Here is a 27,386-nt window from a genome sequence, read left to right as displayed (position 1 = left end):
CGCCCAATGGCCGGACCCTACCGGCACTGGTACCATTTTAACTTTTTTTTCCTTTGTTTTGTAAAGAGATGACTCACATACCTATGCCTTAAATTTAGCCCTAACCCTCAACTCGGGGCAGCAGCAGGAGCTCTGACTGCCCGTGGGTCCTGTCCCCATGCCAGCGGGGGCAGCAGAAGCAGCGGCAGCAGAAGCTCTGACTGCCCATGGGTCCTGTCCCCATGCTATTCCACACTATTCTCTAAATAAAAGAGCACTACTGCCAGATCTTAAGAGTCCAAGAAATCTTTCTTTCGACTCCTCGGCTCACCGACCCCGCATCATATGCACCTGATCATTTATCTCTCTCATGGCCATTTTACCTTCAATTATAGATTGTGAGTTTTCTGAGATCTAATTCCTATTTGTTTGTCTTTGTATTCCTACGGTACCTAAAATGGAGCTTTGTACATAATAGGCATTCAGTGTTTCTTCACTGAATGAGTCAATAAGTAAGTGCATTTGTTATCTTCAGTTTACGTCACAGAATTTCTTTAGGAGAAAGACAATGACTTAATTCCATGTTTCAAAGCCCTGACTAGCCTCAGTGTACTGATACTGTCCTGTCTTTCTATAATACCCCTGTTTAGTACTCCTTAAGTACTCCCAATTCAGCTCATCATTTCAGAACTGTTTCCCTCTCCAACCCATCACATCTCTTTTGCCTCCAGTCTTTCTGGATGCCCTGTTCCATTTGATTATCTTTTATACCATAGTTATACTGCCTAGAGCTGTGTGCATCAGGCATAGCCAAAGCCATTTTCCATACCTCTCTTTCAGGAAGTCCTAATACTTCTCCTAAATAAATCTCATTCAGGAGAATGGATAAATAGCTTCATGTGCCTGTTCTTCCTGTAATTCCTGTCTCACTTACAATGTCATCACCATCAATCCAGTCCCCCAAGCTAGAATTCTTAGAGTTTTCCTCAGCTCCTGCGTCCATTTTGCCTATCAATTTTCTCCTGAAATATCTCCAGACTTTATTCTTTCCTCTGTTCCATTGCTTCATCTCAGGCTTTATCATCTCTCCTTTACTGCACATAGCCTCTTAACTAATTCCTGGACTTTCTGCACTCTGGTGAACCTACCCACCATATAACTGCCAGAGTTTTTCTTTTTCAATCCCACATCTGGTCATGTCCCTTCTTTGGAAATCTGAGGACTCTCATCACATACAGGACAACATTCAAACTTCTTAGCAATGTCTTATAGAACTCTTAGTAGTTATGTGGGAGAATGTGCTTGTTCTTACAGATACATGCTAAAGAATTTAGGGGTGAAATGTTTTGACATCTGCAACTATCTTCAAATGGTTTAACAGAATAGAGGATATGTGTGTATGTATAGACAGATAAAGCAAATGTCACAAAATAGTAATTGTGAATCTAAAGATCATACAAATTTTTCTTGTATTACTCTTACATCTTTTTTTTAATATAAATTTGAAATTCTTAAAATGAACTGGGGAGAAAAGAATCTTCACATTCTGGCTCCAGCCTGATTTCTAGTCTAATTTCCATCAAACTACCCACACACAAATGTTCATGCGTGAGTGCCTGCACACATACACTCAAACACATGTTCTACTCATGCCAGATTTTCTCTGCTGCTACAGTGTACCATGCCCTTTTATGCTTCTGGGCTTTTGTTTATGCTTTTCTCTCTGTCTGAAGTGGTCTTAACCCCTGTCTGCTCTGCTCATGGCACTAGTATAAGACACTGCTGGATAGTACCTCCTCCAAGAAGCTTTTCCAAGCCCCCCTAATAATGGTAGTGTATTAGACCACTCCCTTCTCTGTATCCCTGCAGCACTTTGCCCAAACTTCTGAGATTGGATTTACCATGCTATACTGTAATTATGGGTTTGTGTAGGTCATATCCGTTAGATGGGATAAGGATCTTGGGATCCCTGGTGTCTTAAACAGAGTGCCTGACATAGTCACCCCTCACATACTTGTTGGGTGAACATAGGTACTTGGTTCTATTATTACTGTCTGGCCAACACTATCTCCGAAATACTGACTTAATGAATGATCTTATGTCACACCTGGATTCAATTTCTCTGACCACGCCCCAACTCCCAAAAAGTTCCTTTTTCTCTTCCTTCCCTGCCTTATGGGTTTCCTGGCTCTTTCATCATTTATACTTTTAATCCACTTTAGGGATTAGATGAATCTTAGAATGTTAGACTGGGTACCTCAGATATTCTCTCATTCAGTGGTTCTCAATCTGAAGGGTCTCAGGTCTATATTTTGAAAGCCCTCCCCAGATTTCTGATACACGTCTCAAGTTGAGTCTGTTCCTGCCCTCTCATTTCTGTAGTGAGGAAATCGAGTCCCTGAGAAGTTAATTGGTTTGCTTGAGGTCCTGCAGCTAGAAAACAACAGAATGAGGACCAAAAACCTAGGGTATGCTGATTCCTAGTCGAGTGTCCACTTTACTATACCATGATATATCTCCCCCAAATCAACTCATGACAGGTTCCTTCTCCCCTGTCTTATTACCAAGGACTTCCAAAGACCAAGAGGACAGCTTTTCTTGAATCTAGAGGCATTTCATTTCTTCAGAGCAGTGTCAAGCCTGAGGCCCCTTTTATTCAGAATTTCTAATCCAACACGGCAGAGATTTCCTATTCAATGGGACTAATAGAGATTAAGGGGGGAAAAAAGACAGATCAGAATGCTAACAATGTTCTGGATTTGTTTCTTTTTCCAGCATTTAGAGTCTGAATGTCTCCACATCGTCTGAATTTGCCTTAGTTGATTTTACAATTATTTTTCAGAGACTCTTTGGTTGTGTTTTTTTTAAGAGTAGAGGAACACCGAGACTGAACACCGTGCTTGGAGAGGCTGGGCTGGGAGACTAACAAAGGCGGTATTATACTGTGCACGGCAAAGCCAGTAAATGAATTCAGGAGACACCTAGATGTGTTTCTAGAGGAGGGCATGAGGGGGAGGGGTCTGGCAAAAAGGCAGAAAGGTGGGATTAAGATAAATTAAAATGGGGCCAGCATGTTGGATAAGGGGACAGCCTCTTCCTGTTCCCACTATTGCTTAAGATTTTTCATTCTGCTTAGTTCAAAAGTTAAAACTAGTCTTTACCATGTGCCTCATAGCCACCCTCTCATCCCTGACTATCCTACTTAGAAAAATAACTTAGTTTTAAGGCTGTTTGAGCCTGAAACAGCAGTGTTTATTACTTGAGTACATCTTTTGGATATTCCTGGGGAATCTTAGACTGTTAAAACTGCAAAAGAACCTTGAAATTATCTAGTCCAGAGATTCTCAACGTGTGGTCCCCAGACCAGCAGCCTCAACACCCGTAGGAACTTGTTAAAAATGCAAGTTTAGGGCCCTACTTGAATCTGCTGAATCAGAAACTCTGGAAATGAGGCCCAGCAATCTATGTTTTAACAAACCTTCCAGTTTGAAAGCCAGTGCTCTCGTCTGATCCTGTCATGTAACTGATGGAGAAACTGGCTCTGAGAGAGCTGAATAAGTTTGAGTTAGAAACCAACTGAAGAGCAGAATTCAGGTTTCCTGGTTGCCAGTTCTTACTGCTCTCTGTACTAAGAGGAGCAGGGTTATGGGCATGGGCTAGTGACATGTGAAAGTTAAGAATTTGAGCATAATAGAGAAACAGAGTTCACCAATAGTAATAGCTAACATTTATTGGGCACGTTCTCTTTGCTGTGCACTTTACAAGCACCATTTGAGTTTTACATCTGACAACAATCTTACCTGTGAGGTAGATAGTATTTCTGCCCTCATTTTGCAGATGAAGAAACTAAGGCTCAGAGAGGTTAGCGTATGAGTTCCCTGTAACTGCTGTAACAACTTACCACAAACTTGGTGGCTTAAAACAACAGAAATTTATTCTCTCACAGTTCTGGAGGTCAGAAGTCAGTTTCACTGGGCCCAAATCAAGGTGTTAGCAGAGCTGTGCTCCTTCTGGTGGCTGCTGGCATTCCTTGACTTGTGGTCATGTCTCTCCAATCTCTGCCTCTGTGGTCACGTTTCCTTCTCTTCTGTCTGGGTCTAACACCATCTGCCTCGCTCTTAGAAGGATACTGATTACATTTAGGGCCTACCTGGATAACCCAGGATAATCTCTCCATCTGAAGATCCTTAATCTAGTCACAGCAATAAAGTCCTCTTTTGCCATGTAAGGTAACATTAACAGATTCCAGGAATTAGAAGGTAGATGTTTTTGGGAAACCATTATTTAGCCTACCAGTTAGGTAACTTAACCAGGCTTACACAGTAAATATGGGAGCCTGAATTGGGACCCAAACCTGCCAGACTTTAGAGCCCATGCTCTTAATCACTACTATGTACTGCCTGAAAGGGTCATTACTAAAAACCATGGCTCTAGCATTAGCATTAAGATTTTTTTTTTTTTTTGAAGATTTTATTTTTCCTTTTTCTCCCCAAAGCCCCCCGGTACATAGTTGTATATTCTTCGTTGTGGGTCCTTATAGTTGTGGCATGTGGGATGCTGCCTCAGCGTGGTCTGATGAGCAGTGCCATGTCCGCGCCCAGGATTCGAACCAACGAAACACTGGGCCGCCTGCAGCGGAGCGCGCAAACTTAACCACTCGGCCATGGGGCCAGCCCCTTAGCATTAAGATTTTTAACTAAAGTGTTGTTTCCTTCTTCCTCTAAGTTGCTTAACATTGCTGTCACATCACACTGAACCTGATTCCTTAAGCATCTCTGTATGTTGGTCCTGACTCAGTTAAATTGTTAGCTACTAGAGGACAGAGATTGTGTCATTTTTTTTTTCCATTTTAAAAAATGGAGATATAACTCATATACCGTAAAATTCTGTATTTTAACTGTGCTTTTTGGTAAATTCACAATGTTATGCAACCATCACCACTATCTAATACCAGAACATTTTCGTTACCTCAAAAAGAAACCCTCTACCCATTAGCAGTCACTCCCACTTCCCCCCTTCCCTCAGGCCCTGGCAACCACTACTCTACTTTCTTTCTCTGTGGATTGACCTATTCTGGGCATTTCATATAAATAGAATCGTATAATATGTGGCCTTTTATGTCTGGCTCCTTTCACTTAGCATAATGTTTTCAAGGTTCATCCATGTTGTAGTGACTGTCAGTACTTCATTACTTTTTATGGATAGTCTATTGTATGGATGTACAGTACCACATTTTATTATCCCTTCATCAGTTGATGAACATTTGGGTTGTTTCCATTTTTTGGCTTTTATGAATAATGCTGCTGTGAACGTTCATGTACAAGTTCTTGTTTGAACATATGTTTTCAATTCTCTTGGGTATATATCTAGGAGTGAAATTGCTGGGTTATAAGGTGACACTATGTTTAGCTTTTTGGGCAACTCAGATGTTCTATCTTATATCAGGTTATTTGAATTCCTAGAATGACGTTGATTGTTCATTTGTTTATAGTGAAATAACATTCTCACAATATGTAGTCTTAATCATATTTCTCATCTTGCTGTCAAATAAATCTTTACACCTACAATTTCAACAGTAAGGAGAAAAGATGGTATGGTATAATGGAAGGAATTCTGGCCAGCCTGGCCACTCTCTGGGTGAGCCTGAGTAGGTCAAGTCACCTCACCTCTCTGGGGAGGAGAGCTAGATGATTTCTAAGTTCCCTTCCAGACTTAACATTCTGCAACTCTGTGAAAGTCTGAAAAGCTAGCCTTGTGTTAAATCCCAGAGCCTGTGTTCTGTTTTTTTAGCAGTTCATCATTCTCTGTCTGATTTCTGTTCCCAGACACAAACAAGGTTTTACCCATCTATCCATCGGTTTTATTGTGGCCTGCTAGCTGCCAGGTACTCTGCTAGGCACTGGGAGATACAAAGATGATGGAGACACTGTCCCTGACTCCCCAGTCTAGTAGGAGAAGACATATAAACAAGTGACAACAATATTAAGAGATTATGATATTTAAAAATTGCTGAGAAGGCCCAGAGGAGAAAAGCTTGGGGTAGATGACATTTGGGCTCTATCTTTTCAGATAAGTGTTTGCTAGACAAGAAAAGCATTCTGGGCAGAGGAAGAGTGTGGGTAAACGCAGAGTGCTGTGAGAGGACAGAGCTCATTTGCCTTCATTTGGTGACTTCTTTCCTTCTTTTCCTGCAATGCTGAAAGCATTCTGTCTTTATCCAGACTAACTCCATTTTGAGATCCTTTTGTGTGTCCAATATTTGCAGACTCATCGACTCAAAGGTCTGCCAAGTAACATATTTTTTCTAAGTCCTAGCCATCTGTAGATCTTCTCTCCTGCTTCTTAAGGGGACTTCAGACTCAGTTTCTGAGTAAGGGGGTTCACTGAATGGCTAAGGAGCCTTGGTCAAGATATGGATTTTCTCCATAGCACCAGCTTAGTTTGGGCTCTTGCAAATGCCTTCTAGTTCCCCTAAGGGTTTTAGTTACATAAAAATATTAGGAATGTAAAATTTTACAGTATGATCAGCACAGCACAAACTAAATTTCTAATCTTTGACTGGAAACATATATGGAAGGCTTTGTGTTTTAAACTGCCTCCTTCCCAGCCTCCGTGAGAGGTCATTGTACAGCTCTTTCCATGGTCACTGTTCTCTTCCCTTTTACTGGAGGGCAAAACTAGGGCAGAGAAATAATTTTTATTCACTTCTGAAAGGTTACAGTAATAAAGAAACTCTTGTTAACATCAGAGAACGTTGCAGCCAAGAGTTTTCACAGTCTGGCATTGTTTATTTTACATGTAATTTGGAACCTTCTGCACTCTTAAAATATTGGCACAAAAGTGTTTTAACTGTTGAAGTACTTCACTGCATGCAGCAGTAGTGTGGTGTCAGAGGGGCAGCAGGGTTCGGGGGCTGTTTCCCCCGTTCCTGTTGGAGAGCGCGTGCATGTGTGTGCACATTCACATTCACTCATGTGTGTATGACCCTCTCTGCATTTGGAATTGAGAACTTTGTCTTGATGAACTTACATGCTTCCCTTTATTTAACAATGAAGATGGCATAACAATTCTGCTTCCTTGTTGCCATGGCTGCCAGAAAGTACAGAACTTCTTTTATTTAAATGTTTTGATATAATTATTCATTATCTCCTTTCTCACACACACAGTGCTCAATGTTAACTCTTTTCTTTTACTTTCTTTTGGTTGAGGTGCATGCTGTGGGCCAGACTCTGTGCTAGGCATTTTACAGACACCATCTCATTTAATCCTTATGAATTGCCCTATGATAGAGGTGCGATTGTCCCCATTTTTGCAGCTGAGGAGAACTGTGGGGCAAAAAAGTTAAAGGACTTGGCTGTGGCCACCATAGTAGGACAGAAGCCCAGATCTGACTGATTTTAAAACTTGTACTCTTTTGGCCATACCACATGCCTTTTGTTGTAAGCCACTTTGAACCTTTTTTGGAAGTAGATAGAACATAAATAATAATGAATGAGAAAACTAGACACAAATCTATCCATTGATAGGAGCAAAGTCACTTGTGTTAAATGAGATAGTAATACACAGAAGTACCTGGCTCCATCAAAGGATTTTGTTGTTGTTGTTTTGTTAGGTTGAAATTAAGATTTGAAAACAATTGTAGAAAGATGCCATTTGTTAAATGGGAAGAATGCTGGACTGATGATTGGGCTTCCTTACTTCCAGGCTCAACTTTGCTCCCAGAGTTTGGAGGCCCTTCTCCTTCCCCATTCTGCCTCGTGTCCTGTGGGCTTAAAATAGAGCTGTTTATTAACCTGGCCCTGGTTAAGACCCAGGGATTCCCCAGGGCTGACCATGCTGTCTGTGGCCTGTCTGGTCTGGGGACAGTGGCCTGCTGCCCCATAAGCTCTTCTTCCTCCAAGTCTGGCACTTTCTTCCTTGGCCTCTAAAATGGAGCCTTGGCAAAAGAGGCAGACATTACCCCCACCAGGTGAGCTCTGGAGAGCTGTCACCAAACTAGGCCCTTCTCCAGGGATCTCCAGCAGGGCCCTCCTTCCCCTCTAGGAGTTCTACTCTAGCTCTGAGAAAAGAATGCTCTGCTGGCATGTATACCACAACCACCATACCATGACCTTCTTTTAAAGCCAGACAGAGGGCTCTCTGGCCCTGGTCCACTTTCACTGCCCACCAACAGAAAAAGAAGTGCTCAGGACTTTTCAGCCCTTCTCTGCCCAGAGAGAGCTCTGTTCCCTTTTGGAAGACACTTACCTTTGGCTTCTTGACCCATAGGAGCAGTCCCTATGATGGAGAATCCAAATTAGTACATATACATGCAATTTGGGGCCAGGGAAACAGGCCATTCCTCCCAAATCTGGTGAGGGCTCCTGCTTTCTGCTGTCCACCTCTAAGCTGTGGGCACTTTGTGCTAAAACATCCAAAGGCCAGCACCCAATTTCCCAAGCAGCTATCTCCCATCACCTGGGCTTTGGAGTTAGACAGACCTGGGTTCTAATTCCTGCTCTGCCAGTGTGGCCTTGAGACCCAGGGCAAGTCTCTTTACCTCTCCTTTTCATTCCTTCCTGTATAAGATAAGCCACACATAGTGTGTGACTTAAACAATACGATGCTAGTAAAAACTTGACCCATTACTTGGCACATTTTAGGCACTTGATAAAATGGGCACTGTATTTGGACCTTTTCTTTAGCACCTGGCATAGGCTGCCTTATTTCAAAAGTATTTATGTACACTTCTGTCATGGCCCACTGGATTCTGACTTTCTGGAAGGTGGAGATCATATCTTTCATCTTTGTATCTCCTGTTCTGCCTGGCATGAATCGTGTGCGTAGCAGGCACTCTGTCAATATTCGCTGAATCTGTTAGGATGACTTGGGCAGAGCAGGGCGGGCATGAATGTTTTAGTTTATCCATCTGAACCTGGGGAAATAGTAACCCCTTATTTTTGGAGCCTTTGAGGACAATTTAAAACGATATGTGTGAAGTATTTAGAGCCCTTTGAAAGGAAGGTACTGGGGAAATTAATGGTGTTTTTGCTGTTCTTGGGAAAGCCCTTTGTGGTTCCCGGCAAATAAATTACTTGGAGTGAGTTTTCTAACACCTCCTACTCTGCTCTGTTCACTGAAGTTTTTTTTCTTTTTCTTTTTTTTAAATAACTGCTGTAATACTTCTTTGCTCTGACTTATAAAGATATATATTTTTGGTTTTGGACTTTTGACCTCTTTCTGCTCCCAGGAGAGAAATTTCTATCCGAATAATAAAAGGTGTAAACTGTATGTGTTGCCCCTTTTCTGGGCCTTGGGTAGTTCAGCTGCTAGGGTTAAGAATCAGCAAGCATGTGATTTGTACCTGGTTATGAGGGACATAGGAGATGATTCCCATTCTAAGTGTCTCACACATTACTCTTTTTCATCCCTGTCCCATGCCCTTTTTCTAAGACTTTTCAGCTATCAAATGAACTCTATTGTCTTTGCTATTTTGGGTACAGATATTTGTGGCTATACCTCTTTTCTTTCAAAGACAGAGGATGTTTATCGTCTGCTGTGCTTTAGGTTCCCAGCTGAGTCACCTGCTAAAGAAGAGCCTCCCTCTAGAGAAAGAAAGAATGGAAGAGATAAAAACCACTCACTGGATTTGGAGCCACAGGAGTAGGGAATTAGACTTAGTCGCACCATTAACCAGCAGACTCAGATGAAGAACCTGGATCAGGTTGTTTTTAAGGGCCCTTTTGCCTGGAAAGAAAATGTATGAGATAAGAATTTTCCAATCCAGGGTAGAATTTACAAGAGTGAACAACAGTTTGCCAGACTTCCTACTTGTTCTCCAAGCTTCTCTTGCGCTGTAGCCCTGAAGAACTGGCTCCATCCCTAATATCCTCAACTCAGAGGCCCAGGAGAGACTAGAGTGGTTTGGGGACAAGTGTGGGGTTTAGAACATGCTAGAGTTGTCTGGTCTGAAGCAGTGGGTGGATATGGATGTCAGAAGAATCCCACTTGGTGACAACCTGCAGAGATTATGTAAAGGAAGTCCAGACTGCTCTGACTGATGGCAGGAAACCCCCGTCAGAGCTGGCCCTAGCTGGTCAGAATGGCAAAGCAGTCAGCATTTATATTTTGTGCCACTTCAGTGGCTGGCAGTCTCCTAGAGACTTGACATCCACAAAGATGAGTCTAATTCAGCCCTTTCCAATTGAAGACACTTAGTCCTGGCAAGAAAAATGGCTTGTTTATTGTCACATATTAGTAGCAGAGCAGAGACTAAAACTCATTGCTGATTCATTCTATTGCTTTTTCAGTTACATCATGCTATCACTTTTGACATTCCCTAGAGCTACCACATCGATTTTTTCTTCCTATCTTATAGACCACTTCTGATCCCTTTCTCTTAAGGTCAGTTCCAGAGTTTAGCACAATGCTTAGTACATAATAGGCCTTCATCCAATGTTAGTGAGTGAGTGAGTGAACTCACAGTGTGTTCCTAACCTCATTTTCTCAGAGTCAGTTCTCTATTGCTACCTTACCTGATAAACTAATTAATGCTAAATTCTTAATGCATAATAGCATAATCATTTAATGGTCTCAGATAACATTTGCATTTTCACGGGGGCTTTCTGTAGATAGTGTATTCTGGAAAAGGAGTAATTGCAATAGCACTGTGTGGAGCTCTTGGGATGACGCAAGATTGTTGATGTGCCCTCACTCTGTGTCCTACCACAAAGTAGGCAGCTGTGTGCTCTTTTCTCCTGTGGGTTTAGCCCTGGACTGGGCACTGCCAGAGGGTAATGTCTCTGCTAAGATCTCGATGGCTACGTGAAAAAGTTTTGGAAGCTAAGGGGTGAGACCCAGGATACAATAGAGCCACACATTAATCGCACCTACCCTGGATGCACTGGGAGTATTTCTGGATCCATTGGTAGGTAGCTGTAACGCTCCTCTTCCCTGTTATTTCCCTAAAATGCTGGATATGTGACCCTGTGGGGTTGGTTAGAACTGAAGGGGCATAGTTGGAAAGGAGGGACTTTCTTTCTCCATGTCGGTTGCCATCTGTTTAGCTGATCTTTTCTGAGTGGCAGTGATACTTGCCATAAGTGCAACATGTCTGGTCCTCAAAGGAGCAGGGGGAACTACAAGGAGCTCTTCTTTAAAACAACCACTAGGAGGACTTCAGTTCTCTTACTGATAGACAGAACCAGTCCTGACTTTCCATGTATACTCACTGTCGGCTGCTTCATTGGTCCCCCTACCTCTTGACTCTCATTATCTCAGATCCATTCTGCAAATCGTTCAGTAGCCTGGGCCATCTTCCTAAACACTACTAATGTCAAGTACTCATTACACAGACACCCACAATGGCTCCCTGGTGTGTACCATACCCCTTAACCTGTCTTAAAGGGTCTCTGTGATTCACTATCATTTTATTATCTTTTCTGCCTACAGAACTTTTCTTCCAGGCCCTGCCTGTCCACATTAAACTGATTCTCTCGTGAAATCTTCCCTAAGCACTCCAGATTTACATTTGTGTCTTTTTCTACCCATATGATTGTAAATTTCGTAAGTGCAAGGACCATGGGACATCCTAAAGTAACCTCCTCAGGGCCCAGCACAGAGCAAGGCACATTTAAGTTCACAGGAAATACTTCCTGATATGATTTAACAAATAGTTGTTTTTGCATTGCAAGAGGCACCAAGGGAAGAGTAGAATGAAATAAAGATAGTTCTTTCAAAAACTGACATGCATTGAGGCATTTGTGCTAGGTATATGGGTAAAGCATAGTTTGAATATTATTTTCTTGGTTAATTTTCCTCAACTATCCCCTTGACCCTTTCTTATCCAGCACGGTAGGGCCGAGCAGAGTGATGTGTATGGAGGCATGGGGCTCCCCATCTCCCTCACAGTCCCCAGATACTCTGCACAATCATGAAGTGTTCACTCAGTGCCTGCCATGTGCAGGACACTGGGCTGGAGATACAGATGGGACCAAAACATGGCCTTGTCCTCCAGGAATTTATAGTAAAGCTTCCCTCAAGTATCCTTGGTTCTGTCCCTGAGCAGTTTCTCCTACTTTCACATCAGTGTTTGCCAGCTTTTAGCAGCAGCAGGTTCCCAAACTATCCCCACATGTGTACACCATACACAGCCCTGGGCAGCTCTCATCTTAGGGACCTTGAATGACAGGATTAGGGCGATAGCACTGAATTATCATCTAACATTCTATATATTTTATTTGGCTTATTGTGTCCCCTCCTCTCCTTCCTAGAATATAAGCTCCAGCAGTTCAGGATGTCTCTTATTTACTGCTGTATTCTCAGCTCCTAGAATAATGCTTGGTGCATGATTAGCACTGAATATATGTTTGTTGAATGATGAAGGCATTATTGAATTTTTTTCCTCTAAGTCCAGCAGCACTGTTAATTAGTGTGGCTCTATTAATGATTGTTTCAATCATTCATTCATTTGTTCAAGGAACATTTTTATCCCTCAACACATGCTAATCCCTAAATGCTATTGGTAGAGAGTACACCAGAGAGAAGTGATCTTACAGGGCTTACAATCTAGTTTATGCCAAGAAGAGAAATGGAGTTGAATCTTGCCTAGGTTAAGTTCCAAACTAAATAGATGAACAAGTAAGATATGACTTCACCTCGTTTTTTTTTATTTTGTTTTGCTTTTGTTGCAGACTTCCTAGAGAAGCTGGCCCAGAGCAGGACTGAGAGTGATGACAGGATGGCACAGAAGACTAGGCAGCCCTCAGGTGCTGAAGGGAGGGACAGAGACTGTTAGGTCCACGTCTCAGCTGGAAGAGTGGGTTGAGTTTGTAACCTCCTTTCCAAGGCAGTATCACAGTGGTTGAGGGCGCTTGGGCACTGAAGCCAAACTCTTTGGGCTCAGAGCCCACCCCAGCGATGTGACCTTAGACAAGGTCCTTAATCTCTGTTCCTCAGTTTCCCCTCTGTAAAATATAGATAGCTGTAGTACCTACCTCACCTTACAGAATTGTGGAGGTTAAATGAGTTATTACATTTGAGATTCTTTAAATAGTGCTTAAGGGCTACATCGATGTTTGCTGCTATTAATTTTATCACTTACTGTTGAGCATTTTTAACTCACATAATAATGTAAAAAGAAAAGGGAAAGGCAATTTTGTATAGTTTTGGTGGAAAAACTGAGACTCAGAGATTTGTCTTTCCAGAGTCACCAGGCGGGGAAATGAAGCTGCTTGGGCCCAGAATTTACTTAGATTCAGAGTGTTGCTTAGGTCCAAGTGGACTTGAATACAGATCACTAGAGAGAACATTTCTTTAGCAGATATATCATTCTAACTGAGGTTTTATTTTTCCTTTAGATAAAATGCTTACCCTTTTAAGAACATTTTACTTAAAAAAGAGAACAAAAAGAATTGCCCTATATAGATGGGACAACTCTTCATAAGATCACATATCTGCTCCATTTTCAGGGGTTATCTGAATGTCATTCCTTACCTCACCCTTGGCCTTCTCATTACTTGAGCAGAAGTGATCCTATTGCTCCTACCCAGAATTCAGGCTCAGCCATTCCCAGAATACTTCTACAGGCTTCTATAAGCTATCAACTGAATGGAATTCTGTTCCAGCCTTAAAACAAAACAAATTTGGACTAGGAGCCGGAAGACTCATTTCTCTGAATATCTCCATCATCTATGAGCTAATTATTAATTGGGCAAGTCACCTGACCTTTCTGAGCCTTTGTTTCCTCATCTCGACAGCAGAGAATAGCCTGTTTATCAGATTACTACAGTGTCAGTATTTTAGAAATTGTGTGGTTCTGAAGGGTAAGCAGTAAGGAACCAGCAGTGAAAGGCAAGCATTCTATGACCCATGGAGCACAATGAAATCGTCCACTTTACTGTTTGAGGCTGTAGACTTTGGTCGGACTTCTTCTGCCTAGCTCGAGTCACCAGTTTACATGTGTGGTTAACATATAACACCAGTTCATTAGGGTGGCCCATCTCTTTTGCTCCCGATTACTGCAGAGAGAGAGAGAGAAAGCAGGGTTGTTGATGTAAGGGCTAGGAGTCTGAAGATCAGAGAGGGCCTAGATTTTGGATCCACTGAGAAAATGTTGCTGTCCAGGCAACATGATATCCATCTTGGAATCACTGAGTGGGAAAGGACTCTGGCTGGGCTCAGTGAGCTCAGTGTTGCCTCTAGGTTCTCTAGAACCTAGATCCTCAGCACACAGGACAAGTGACAGTGCCCAGGCTCCATTTACAAAGAACTCACTAACTTGTTAATTATCCATTTTCAGCTGGTTAGCTTGTATGTCTATGCATTTGTTTATGACTGATATTGATGGGGAACAAACATCTTGTAATTTTCCACTGTCCCCAGTCTGCCTAAATTTAATAGAAAATCATTAAAAAGGCAGAGTTGTGGCTGTAGCTTTTCTGGACTCATAAATGTAGTCATGAGGTCCAGGGTGCAATTGGGAGCCTGCAGGTGTCTCTGGAAACCTAAGGTGTGTCAGCATCTTCTTGCTGACAGTAATCAGATCTGATGGCTGCAGGTAGAATGCAGAGGACCCAGAGGAGTGATAACCACTGACATGTAGTGAACAAATTACTGAGAAAGGGGCTCAGACTCCTAGGCCTTAGTGTGTTATACTCTTGCTCCACTGGAGACGCCTGACGGGCTCAAGCTAAATACACATCTTGCTCATATTACATCTTGTCCAAGTAAGATTTTCCATTACTACAACATAGGAGACATTGAGGGCATGGTGATTGCTAAAACCCTACAAGACTGGTTGTCTGGACTTAGTGCTGCCAGGGTCAGAAAGTCATCAGCTTATGATGGCATATAACTGTTGGATTCTTCCTTTAGCTAGCATGCAGTGAAGTCTAATTATGTGCAGGTCATAGCCTCACCTTTTTTCCTCCACATCCACTTGATAATCAAATCCTATTGATCTTGATGTAGACATTTCTCTTGAAAGTGTTCCTCTTTATTCCTATTGCCACTCATATTAATTCAGTTCCTTATCAACTCTTATCTGGGCCATTGCAGTAGCCTCCTCTGGTATTCCTGCCTCTGGTCCTTCCCCCAACTTTATGGTCACTTTTGAAAAATAAATCTGTCTATGTAACTTCTCTGTACTTAGAACTCTTTGTCTTTCCTTCATGTGGCATTCAGGGCCATTAACAATCGAACACAGACTGCCCTTCCAACTACCTTTTTTTTTCCCCTGAGGAAGTTTTACCCTGAGCTAACATCTGTTGCCAATCTTCCTCTCTGTTTTTTTTGTTTGTTTGTTTGAGGAAGATTAGCCCTGAGCTAACATCTGTGCCACTCTTCCTCTATTTTGTATGTGGGTTGCCACCACAGCATGGCTGATGAGTGGTGTAGGTCCATGCCCAGGATCTGAACCTGTGAACCCAGGCCACTGAAGCAGAGCACACCGAACCTCACCACTATGCCACAGGCCTGGCCCCTATCTTGAGCTCTTTGTTACAAATTTTCCTCTGAAAATGCTGTACTTGTTCACCTCCCTGTGGCTTTGCACATGCCATTCTGTCTAAAAACTATTAATCCCTGTTCACCCTTTAATACCCAATATAATAAACATTTCCTCATCATTGAAGCCTTTCAGCCTCCAAATTCACCATTGCCATTTTTTACATACAGTATGCTAAGTGTTATAATCATTTGTGTGTGTCTTTCACATGAGATTACAGACTTCTTGAGGATGGGCACTGTGTTTCATTCATCTTTTACCTCCAGCACATACCACAATGCCTAGATTATGGTAGGCACTCAGTGTATGCTTATTGAACATGTACAAGGCAGTGTAGAATTCTGCTACCCAGACAGCTTATGGTTTAGCAAGAAACAAATTGCTTCATCATGCTACTACTCAGAATGGGATAAGTATCATAAGAGAGGCTTTAATATATATATATATATAGTTAAATCACAGATTGAAACACTTGTGTGAGAAGAATCATTTGTAATTGGAATTACCTTTTCTTTTATTGTGGTCAAATACATATAACATAATTATAATTTTAACTGTTCATAAGGATACAATTCAAAGGCATTAAATACATTCACTATGTTATGTAACCATCACCACTATTTACCCCCAAACTTCTTTGTTATCCCCAAGAAAAATTCTGTACTCATTAAATAACTCCCCAATTTCTACTCTCCCCAGCCCCTGGTAGCCTCTATTCTGCTTTCCGTCTCTATGAATTTGCCTATCCTAGGTACCTCATATAAATGCTTATTCTAGATACCTCATATAATATTTGTCCTTCTGTGTATGACTTATTTCACTAAGCATAACGTTTTCAAGGTTGCTTCAGTCAGCAGCTCTAGCCACCCTTTATCATTCATTATTCCAACAAATTCTTATCAGCCTCTGTTAGCAACTTTGCCTCAAGCTAGTAGCCTTAAAGCTTATTCTCACCTTCACGCTCATCAGTTCTTGTGTTGTCCACACCAAGCTTCTTCCATTATCCTCTCCTACACCATATTTATACCCTTTTTTCCCTTCACTTTTCCCAGGAATGGAGTTTAGCTATACCATTCATGTCTGATATATTAGTAACTGTCCACTGATGACCCATCTGCTGGCCCATCTCTAGCTACTGTTGGAATTGAGAATCTCTGAGTCATGTTTACCCAAGACCACATTAGCACTTCTTAGCCCTGCATCTACAGATAACCTGAGGTGTAGGGCACATGACAGGACAGCCACATTATTTAGTTTTTTCCAAGTGAGCATTCGAGTTGGACTGTTCTGTATTCTAATCTTGACCCGCTGTTTCCTCACTGTTTAACTTTAACCTTCCCAAACCTCCGTTTCCTTTTCTCTAAAGTGGCGATCGTAACAGTACCCATCTCATAGAGTCATTGGAAAGGATTAAGTGAGTTCATCTGTATAAAACTCTTAGAATAGTTCTTGGCACATGGTAAACTGTGAATTATGGGACCTGTTTCTGGACTTGAATAACTTTACCTGTAACCTGGAGAGAGAGGAGGATTTGTAGAAGATATAATTCATAAGCTAAGTTTTAGAAGATAAGAAGTCAGCATCCCAGTGGATAGAGAAGGGAGAAGGATTCCTGGCAGCAATACATTGAAGAACTATAAGAGAGCACGACACATTTGTGGAATAGTTTACTCTGACTGAAGGGTGAGATAGAAGTGGGGAGGCAGGAGGAGGTGAGGTGAGGCAGGAAAGATGACCAAGAACAGATCACGAAGAACCTTGTAGATCTCATGGAGGAGTTTAAACTTGATCTTCCGTCAGTCTCTCCACCACATACTGTGGTTCCTCTGTTAAGCAGTCACATAAATGTCTTTAAGAACAGCAGTGGTGAAAAGGGGAAAGAGAGCAGCGAATTGGCCTCAAATGAACTGGCATCTCTTTAAAGCTAATATTCCTCCTTGAGAATACTACATTAATTAAACACGTGCCTTGCAAGATTCATTATTACTTTACTTGTGTTCCCTGTTGGTTATCTCATTCATTAATCTGCTGATTAGTAACCCTGAACTCTTGCCCCTCCCCTTTTTTTGCATTCCCTTTTTAATATACTATGCTGTTCCCCCTGGGATGTAAACTCCAGGACCCGTCCCTGGCTTGCTCATGTTTGTTTTCTTTGCCCCTTGTGCCTGCCTCTGCTATAACATTTGTAGTATGTGTTAAGTAATCCTTAAGGTAACATTTTTATTATGTCATAAAAAGTGCATGGCAAATATATTATAACTCATGGACTTTGTTTAAAAATGAACAGATAATTTATTGAGTGTGTTACATGAGCCTTGCTCCCCTCCCCATTTCAGCTGAGACTTGCTGCTCATTTAGCCTAGTCTCCTATTGAGTGCTCCCACCTTGTGACATGCTGAGAAAGCAGACCCATGGTTGGCTAGAAATGACATCATAGTTTATGTACTCAATAAAAATTTAATTAAGTCATTACAGGAATTGCAGTCATCATTTAACCCTCTGATTTCTTCTGTTTAGTTTATTATTAAACATTCAGTAATACCAGTCACCAAATCCTGATGGCTTATAAAATATCTGCATGAATTTTAATAGCTTAAATAAATGGGAAAATATGAGTAAATGATATAAAAGGAACCTTTTCCTTGTGGCGGTGCTGTATGTATGGGTTTTTATAAAAAGCAAAGCATTATGGAAAGGATAAGAGTTTAATAAGAGAATGCCCAACACTATCTGGGAAGAGTTTCTCATTGGTTTGTCCATTTGTGTATCCATTGGCAGGGCACCAGCAAACAAAAGCTTAGATGAGGGAATAAAATCCCAGCAGGGGCTCACCAGGGGGAACACAAGAGGAATATTGGCTGCTGGGCTGGCTAGAAGGGCCCAGCCGGGTGAGTCCAGTAGTTCAGGAAGCCACTCTCACCTGTTGCCTGCAGATCATGTGTCTGCACTGATCGAGCTTCCACCCTCTTCCAGGAAGGGCCCTTTTCATGATCTAATCTAGCCTTGGTGATGATATCTAAAAACCATTCCTAGCTGTGGCAGCCTACCATTTCTTAGCTAGAGTTAAGGGGGAGAGGCAGCTTATAGGTCACTGGAGTTAGAATATAGGACCAAGAGGTAGAGGCGCCTTGCTAATAAGGAATTCCACTCCTGCTCTCCATTATTCCTGGGCAGTAGCCAGCCAGAATGCAGGTGCATCCCAGGAGGAGAAAGTGTGTTTGTATGTAAATGGACCTTGCTGGAAAGCAAGAACTGAGGTTTTCAGATTAATGTGTTGGTGATATCTGGAAACGTCCTCCAGATGGTAAAGTAGAATAAGCACTCATCCAGAAATCAGGTTCTAATCCTGGCTCTGACACTAACTTGATGTGTGACCTTGGAGAAGTCCCTTCTCCTTTTTGGGTTTTGGTTCACCATTTCCTCAGAGGGATTGGGCTAGGTGCCCTTCCAGCTCTAAAGCTTACTGGTTTGATGCAACACATAAACTAGCTCTGCTGAGTAAGTTCGGTGAATGTTTACCTCTGAGAGATGCTCCTGCCTTTGTGTTTGACATCACTGATGTTGTCCATTTATGGCTGTGGTTCTTCTTGCACAATTAGGAGAAAAGCTAGTATGGGAGTGGGGAGAGCCCCTTAACAGGTATCAAGAGGTCTAGGTTGTAGTCCCAACCTCACATTACAGAAGGAATTAATTCAAGCTCTGGCTTGTTTCTTCACTCTTCTTTACACCTTAGCCCATTCTGGAAGATGGTGCAGTAGAAGTTTGGCAATCTATGTTTCTGAAATTTCAGAAACATGAAAAGTACTCAGCAACAAAAAAAGGAAACAAACAAATGAGTGTCATTGGATAGAACACACTATGTGTAGCACTTAGATCCTTTTAAGGATTCAGTCATTATCAGCATGCCAGGATTAAACCCTGCTCTGGGCCAGGGTTTGGACCAGGTGTTGGAGGTGCTGAGATTAGTCACACAGGGTTCCTTAAGACCTTTGAGTAGCTCACAGACTAGTGGGAGAGACAGGTACATAAGCAACTCTAAATCATGTTGTGCACCTAGGGGGAGAAGTGTGGTCAGAGAGCTCTGGGAAAACAAAGGATGGATGGCTAGTTTGGCCTGGGTTGAAGGTGGGATGGGAAAGGTCACGGATTGCACTACCAGCTGCATCCAATCTCACATTTTCCAGTCTTGAGCTTCACAGTTCTCTTCCTTTTTGAAAATTATCCATGACTATAAAGTATTGGAACTGGTTTTAGTTTTACATAAACAAACCAGAAGGTATTACTCATAATTCCTTGCATTTGCAGAGCACTTTGCAGCTTACCAAGGCTTTCAGCATGCATTGTTGAATTAATGAATGAATACATGCTAATTCATTTGCTTTTCAAACTAGCCCTGTGTGTAGGACATTTAAAAGACAAGTAAATAGACTTAGAGAGGTTACTTGACTTGCCCAAGATCACATCCTATTATATAGCAGAATTATGACTTGAACCCAGTTTTTCTGAGTAAATCCAGATCCTTTCACTACTCCTTTCTGCCCTTCTTCAGAGACCAATTATAAACCACAGGATTAAATCACTCAGTCTTTGATTCATGAGCCAAAGTAAAATTATCCTCCTGGAGGCAGGAACCTGATGGAACATAAGGCTCATGGACTTTAGATTCAGACTGACCTGGATGCTAATCTCAGCTTTATCACTAATTTGCTGTGGGACCTAGGGCAAGTCACTTTACCTGTCTTGAGTCTCAATTTTCTGTGTCTATAAAGTGACTATAGCATGTCTACCTCTCTGAGTTCTGGTGACAATAAGAGGAGATTATGTCCATAAAGCACCTGGCCCATAACAAGTGCTCAGTAAATGGAGGAGATGACGGTGGGCGTGTTCATGGTCAGGGTTGTTAAGCACAAATCTCATTTTCCATATAAAGTTCCAAGTGACTTTTGGTTATTTCTAAAACCTGTCAGTTTAAATATTCAGTGAGTCCTTACTACGTATTACACGTTACACCAGGCTTTCTGCTGGCATCCCAGAGAGGAATGAAACATGGTCCCTGCGCTCAAGCATATTCCTGGAGGTCAAAGCTTTTATCCTGTTCATGACATTCGGTGAACTGCACTCTAGGCTGTGAAGGCCCTCCTGGCGATTCTCTGAGAGGAATTCTACCAGGGTCTCAAAGTCTCACTGGAATTGCATTTCTAAAACTGTCTCTTAAAATTAACAGTCTTACTCCTTGAGCCCATCTTATTCTCCCCTCCTGTCCACAGCCTCAGAGGCCCTCCTTTCTCCTCAGCATCTCACTCACAGTCCTGCCTCTCTCCCTCTTCCCACCTTTGACAACTTCGTTCTTTTGTCCTTTTACCACAAGCAGCTCCTCTTTGTGGCCCTTAAGACATTTCCTAACCTGGTCGCAACATACCTTGTCAATGTATTCACCCTCCCTGGCACTCCCCAAACATTCTTTCCCTGCCTCTCTACCTTTGCACACCTTTTCCCTCTGTCTAGAATGTCCTCTCTCCTCCTTCTCATCTCTCGTGTCAGACTCCTCCTCCTCCAAGTTCCACTTAACTAAAGAACTCTTTTCCTCCCCCTGCAAGCAGAGATCATTTGTACTAAAATTCATTTATGGCTCACCACTTTTGGAGTAGAATTTGAGGCAACACGTTGCAGTGTAATTACTTTTTACCTGTCTGTTTTCTCATACTAGACTGTGTACTCCTCCAGTCAGGAAATCGTTTCTTACACTTGGTGTTCATGGGATCTAGCACAAAGCCTGACACATAGTTGGGGCTCAGTTTATTAAAGTGAGTTACTGCTTTGTGTAATTTGGCATCAGAACCTAAAAGAAGCTGGTCAAACTGGGAGAATACTGACAGATCAGGGAAATGGGGATGGACTGGCAGTTGACCTGGTAGGGACCCTCTGTCTTTATTCTACTAAGAATTTTCTACTAAGATTCTGTTCTGCTAAGAGCTAAAAGCCAAAGATACATTTTAGTTTCTTCCTCTCTTTCATATTTTTGTTTTTGCCATTTTGTTTCTGTAGGTTAATTCCTATATCCTGAAGAAGAACATGATCCTTATGACAAATAATTTCTATGCAGCAATCTTGGGATATGATGAGGTAAGATCATTTGCTAAGCCTTAGGGCAAACAGTGGCCTTCCATAACAAAGGGTTTTGATGAGAGTCTCTGAGGAAAGCTTCAGGGGCCGTCACTGCGTGCCATTATGGCTTAGTATTTATTTCCTCATCTTCATTGACTCAGTAACTAGAATGAATGCGCCCCAGTTTGCCTGTGCTTAGGAGAGTGCTGTGCAATATGGGCAAGTCATTCAACTTGTCAGCATTTATTGAGTCCTGTGGGGTGCTGGATGGAGGGACAAAGGCAAATCAGTCACTGTCTCAGCCCCAGGTGCCTCCAGAGAGAGGAAGGCATAACACACCATTAGCACCATCTGCCAGACAAATCGCACACTTTTTTGACTTTAATTATAAAAGCAATACATACTTACTTTTATTTATTTATTTATTTATTTATTGAGGAGGATTAGCCCTGAGCTAACATCTTTGCCCATCTTCCTCTATTTTATATGTGGGACTCCTGCCACAGCATGGCTTGATAACAAGTACCTAGGTCCGTGCCTGGGATCCAAACTGGCGAACCCTGGGCCACTGAAGCAGAGCGCATGAACTTAACCGCTGCACCACTGGGCCAGCCCTAATACATACATATTTTATTATTATTATTTTAAAAATTCATAAAACTGTTGAAGTAGAAAAGAGAAGGCCCCTTTCCTTTCCTGCCCAATTCTCTGCCCCAGAAGAAAATTTTGTTAATAGTCTATTGAGTGTCCTTCCAGATGTTATCTATGCATAACACGAGCACCTATGTATTTATTTTCTTTATGCAAATAGGAGTTACACTATACATACTATTTTGCAACTTGCTTTTTTAAGTGAACAAGGTATCTTGGGCATCCTTCCACATCAGAACATTTAGATCTATCTCATTTTTTTATTGTAAAATACACATAACATTTTAACCACTTAACCAATTTAACCATTTTTAAGTGTACATTTTAGTGGCATTAAGTACATTCACATTGTTGGGCAACAATCACCACCATCTATCTCCAGAACTTTTTCCATCTTCCCAAACTGAAACTCTGTACCTATTAAATACTATTCTCCCCTCCCCCTAGCCCCTGGTAACCACTATTCTGCTTTCTGTCTCTATGATTTTAACTACTCTAAGTACTTCATATAAGTGGAATCATACAGTTTTTGTCCTTTTGTGACAGGCTTATTTCACTTACCATGCTATCTTCAAGGTTCATCCATGTTGTAGTATCTGTCTCATCTTTTTCACCCCCAGATGTTATGGAAATTTCAAACACATAGAAAAGTTAAAAGAATGGTGTAATGAACATCTATGCACACCACCAGGATTCATCACACCTCATCTTTTAAACAAATCTTGTGCTTTTATGCTCATTTTGTGATTTAATGCAAGCATCACCCTTTCTGGGAAGCAGTCCCAGAACTTTCCCAGGCTCAGCTCATTACTCCCTCCCTGAACTCCACAGCACTTGCTGCATTAGTGTGAACTGTCACCCTGGCTGGGTGGGGATTTTCTTCCAGGTAATGGCAGTGTCTGCTGTGTTTGTATTTCTATTGCCTAGCATGGTGGTTGGCACATGGCAGGTGAAGAGTGAGGAAGGGAAGAAATGCATAAAAGGATGAAAGTAAGAAACTAGAGTTTAGGTTGGCGGAAATGTTCTCAGCCTGAAGATAGTAATTAAAGCCAGGAGATAAGCTTACAAAAAATTAAGTTAAATGACTTGCTTAGGGTCCTAGGACTAGTTAAAATTGAGGTTTCCTGATTCCCAGTCCACCAGACAATCTGTTGTAAGAAAGCAATTTAGATTGCATACCCCGTACATCATTAATTTAGCATGAGCTTTGTGAGAGTGGATGGGATTTGAGAAATCTGCTTAAATCTACACATCAATTATTAAATTAGATACATTCTGATTTCAGAAACCTTACAGTGTGTAAAAGAATGAGGCTTAGAATTGAAGAAATATAATTCTCCTTTATTAGCATTTGTTTGAGGTCTTTATTACAGGTGGCTCAGTTGATCCCTCTTACCACTGTTAATAAAGATGTTCTGAATTGTGTCTCTTCTCTGTCTCCCATCCCATTCCATCGTGGCAGAGCCATCTTAAACATGCCCAATCACAAGATCACCTGGGGTGCTTTTTAAATCTGATTCCTGAGCACCTCTCTGAAGATTCCAGTTCAATAGGAGTGGGGCCTGGTAGTTCAACACGCAACCCAGGTGACTCTAAGAATGAGAAAGTTTGGGAAATATACTAATTACCTAGGAAAATTTTTAGAAATACCAGTGCTTGGGCCATATCCCCCCAAAAGTTCTGATTTAACTGGTATAAGTGAGCATCTGTAGTGGTAAAAGTTCTCCAGGTAATTTTAATGTGTAATTCTAGAGCAGTTTTTCTTAAATTTTATTGTGTATGTAAATCACCTAGAGACCTAGGTAAAATCTGAATTCTGACTCAGCAAGTCTGGGGTGAGGCCTGAGATTCCATATTGCTAACAAGTTGTAGGTGATGTGGGTATAGCAGTTCTGCAGTCCACACTGGGAGTCACAAGGTTCGAGAGCTGTGCTGTCTGATACTAGCCACATGGCTATTTTGGTTTAAATTTATTAAATAAAATTGAAAATTCAGTTCCTCAGTTGGGCTAGTTGCGTTTCAGGTTCTCATTAACCATATGTGGCTAGTAGCTGCTGTTTTGGACAGTGCACCTGTAAAACATCATCGTCACAGAAAGTTCATTGGACAGTGCTGTTCTTCAGCACCCCTTTCCTAGAATCTTGCTTAGACTGTGTCCCCGCCCTGAACAGTTTTGGAACCATCCTGTTTTCTACTATATTAGGTCGAAAGTCCTCCATGGAACTTCAGGCCTTTTGTGAACTGTCCCCATTGTGACATGTCCTATCACCCTTATCTCCCATTGCCCTCCAATGTGTAGCCTTCTCTTTGAGTGAAGCCATTTGCTTCACTGCCAGACAGACATGCTGTGCCTGATTGAGGCTTTCCTGGACACTAGGTGTAGGGGGCAGTAGCTGAATCTGTCAGCTTTGGACCTGAGGGCCTGGTTAATGGCCTGGCACATTGTAGCTCCTTTTTTTCTAAGTGTTTAGTGAAATAATAATATTCTCTTTTGCTTAGAATGTCCTATAGCTTTCCAAATATTCTCCATTCTTTAAGGTCCCCTTCTCAGAGCTTTCCTTGACCTCTGGATCTGCGTTTTTTTACTCTGAATGTCAACATCCATCCATTCACCCATCCATTTAAAAGGTGTTTATTAAGGGCCTGCCATGTGCGATGCACTTGGAATATATTGGGGAATAAAACAAACATGGTCTGGTCCTTTCCCACGGGAGCTTACCTTCTAATTGGGAGATAGGCAGTAAACAAGTAAATAAATAAGTAATTAGAAATAGAGTGCAGTGATAGAGAATAACAGGGTGAATATACTTAGTGTGGACTGGGAATGTCTCTGAGGGGTTGTCATAGAAGCTAAGACTGAAGAATGAGGAGCCAGCTATGTACAGAGTATGCCTCAGAGTCTCCCTGGGCAGATTAGCATTTGTTCATTCTCCGGGATTCAATTCTGTGCTGCTGTTTGATGTGCACTAGCTTTGTCCCTTCAACCAGATTGCAAGCTGCCTGTGAGCTGAGACCATATTGCTGTGATTCTATCTTCTCAACATCATGCTAAGCACATAGTGGTGTCAAATCAGTTTTCACTGAGACAAACTGCCACCCTAAATCCCGACCAGAGCCCTCTAGGGTCAGGACAGTCCCTTTGGCTTCCTCTCAGTTACTCTAGACCTAAGTGTCTTAATTTCCTGAAGGATGCTTTTTTTGTATCGTGAAGGATTGCAAGTAGGCACCCTAGTAGATTGTGGGCAGATTGCTATGCAACCTAATGTTTGGCTTCCAGGCACCTCTTTTCCTGCTTCCTTAGTTTGAAATTTACACTCTCTCAGACCAGTCTCCCATTTTTTTTCACTGACTTACTAGCAGTATGGTGGAAAGAAGGCTAAAGCTGGGTTCGTTGATTTATTTGAACATTTTTATTGCACTCTCAGTCTATGCCAGGTACTGCATCCTAACTAGAGCTAGTCAGGCACCATCCCTTGACCTCACCAGTACATTCTGGTCCTGGTTCTACCACCAGTTAGCTAGATAACCTCTAAGCCTCAGTGTACTTATCTTTCAAATGGGGATAATAATATCTGTTCTTCTTGACATACATAGTCATTAGGAACCAGGTATATGAAGGTACTCTGACAGTCTGGAACAGCCAGGTTATTATCACCGTTAATCTGAGTCTTGAATCATCCTTTTTTTCCCCAGCTGCTGAGGAACTCCTGTTTATAGGATTTGCCCCTTCTCAGCCCTATCTTACCCACCGCCAAGGCTGCCTATTTGCAGCAGGCCATGGCTCCCAGACTTTTGCTGTCCTGTGCTCTGTGCTCATTCTCCAAGTCCTCATAACGCCCACTCGCACTCCTCTCCCCTCTCTTATAGCACATGTGAGTCGCTGCCAGCAGCACCCTGGCATGCTCCTGGGGCACTTCAGACACAGGCAGGCTGTTGTGTTAGCAAATAGCTTGAAGAATGGTGATGTGCCTGAGCTTGTCCTTGGCTCCTGTCCCCATCTGCCAGAAGAAGCTGGTTTTCCTGACTCAGCCATTGTGCCAGGACAGTCACTTAAGCTGTAGAATTAGGGGGGTATTTAGCAGGGGCATTTGGAACAGGTGGACTGTATTTCCACCAAACTGTCAACACCCCATACTGGACATGGCCCTTCCTGGCAGCAGACCCGAAGCCAGACCTCATGTACCATGATACCCCAGCCCACAACATAATGTCGAATAAATGATCCTGGGTCTTTGTGTAATGATTCACCACTTACAGACTCTTTTATGGCCATTATCTCTTAATTGTCACAACAACTCTCAGGGATAGGTATTATGCTTGTGTAGCTCATAAGAAACTGAGGCTCAGGAGGTCTAATGGCTTTCCAAAGGCTACATAGCCATCAAGTGACAGAGCTACCATTTGAACTCAGGTGGTCTGATCCCCAGGTCCCACTGTTGTTTCAACTATATTCATGGCTGCCTGCCAAAGCAAGCTCCTAATCTTTGTATCTGACATATTAAACTTAACAAAACACCTTTACGTTACCTTGCTTTTAATTCAAGGATGCTATGAGAAGGGCAGGTATTTTCATCTCTATTTAATAGGTGAGAAGGTTGAGACTCAGGTTTAGTGAATTGCCCACCATCACAGAGCTTGACAGTGGCAGAGCTAGGACTTGATCTGACCTTCTGACTCCTAGTCAGCACATTACCTTGGCACCTTGGTACCTGGACAGAACAACTTCTCAGGGCCTTTGCCTTCAGTCACCCTTGCCCCAGGAAACAAGACCCTCCTCCCTCCATCCCTTAGAGGTCTAAGTTAGAAAATGGCCCTAGTTCGTGGCCTAAGTGCTGATTAGCGTCTGTGATGTTTGGCCTTTCCAGTAGAGCTCTCCTGTGTGCCAGGAGAGACAGTGTTAGACACATACACACACATACACACAGACTCTCAGCATTCCCTGTGGCCCATGGCAATCCTGCCGAACAGCCTGTTCCTCTACTAAAGGAGAGGCTGGGCCATCCAGAGCTAGCCCAGAGTTGGGTGACAGTGAGGTCAAGGTGCCCAGCTCCCTTCCCCAAAGAGCCAGCTGCCCTGCATATGTGTACTCTTGACTAGCAGAGCGGTGCAGTTCACTCCCACCTCTATTCCTGGGAAAAAGTATACACTTACCATACTCCAAGCTCAT

The 27,386-nt window shown here is 42.2% G+C and overlaps 1 protein-coding gene across 2 annotated transcripts in view; it reads left to right on the top strand.

Annotated features, from left to right (window-relative positions):
- Nucleotides 1-27,386, top strand: part of UQCC1 (ubiquinol-cytochrome c reductase complex assembly factor 1) — an 89,025-nt gene that overhangs the window by 56,915 nt on the left and 4,724 nt on the right. The window contains exon 8 of one of the 2 annotated variants that reach the window (XM_014850754.3): nucleotides 21,509-21,586. The exons of the other annotated variant lie outside the window; for it this stretch is intronic. Coding sequence (XP_014706240.1) covers nucleotides 21,509-21,586 — 78 coding nt within the window. The remainder of the gene's footprint in view (nucleotides 1-21,508; nucleotides 21,587-27,386) is intronic. 2 annotated transcript variants of the gene reach the window in all.

The sequence above is a fragment of the Equus asinus genome, chromosome 15, assembly GCF_041296235.1.
Source record: "Equus asinus isolate D_3611 breed Donkey chromosome 15, EquAss-T2T_v2, whole genome shotgun sequence".
In the NCBI taxonomy this organism is placed as follows: domain Eukaryota; kingdom Metazoa; phylum Chordata; class Mammalia; order Perissodactyla; family Equidae; genus Equus; species Equus asinus.
Note: the sequence above shows the minus strand (reverse complement) of the source record. Positions and strands in the feature narration are given on the sequence as shown.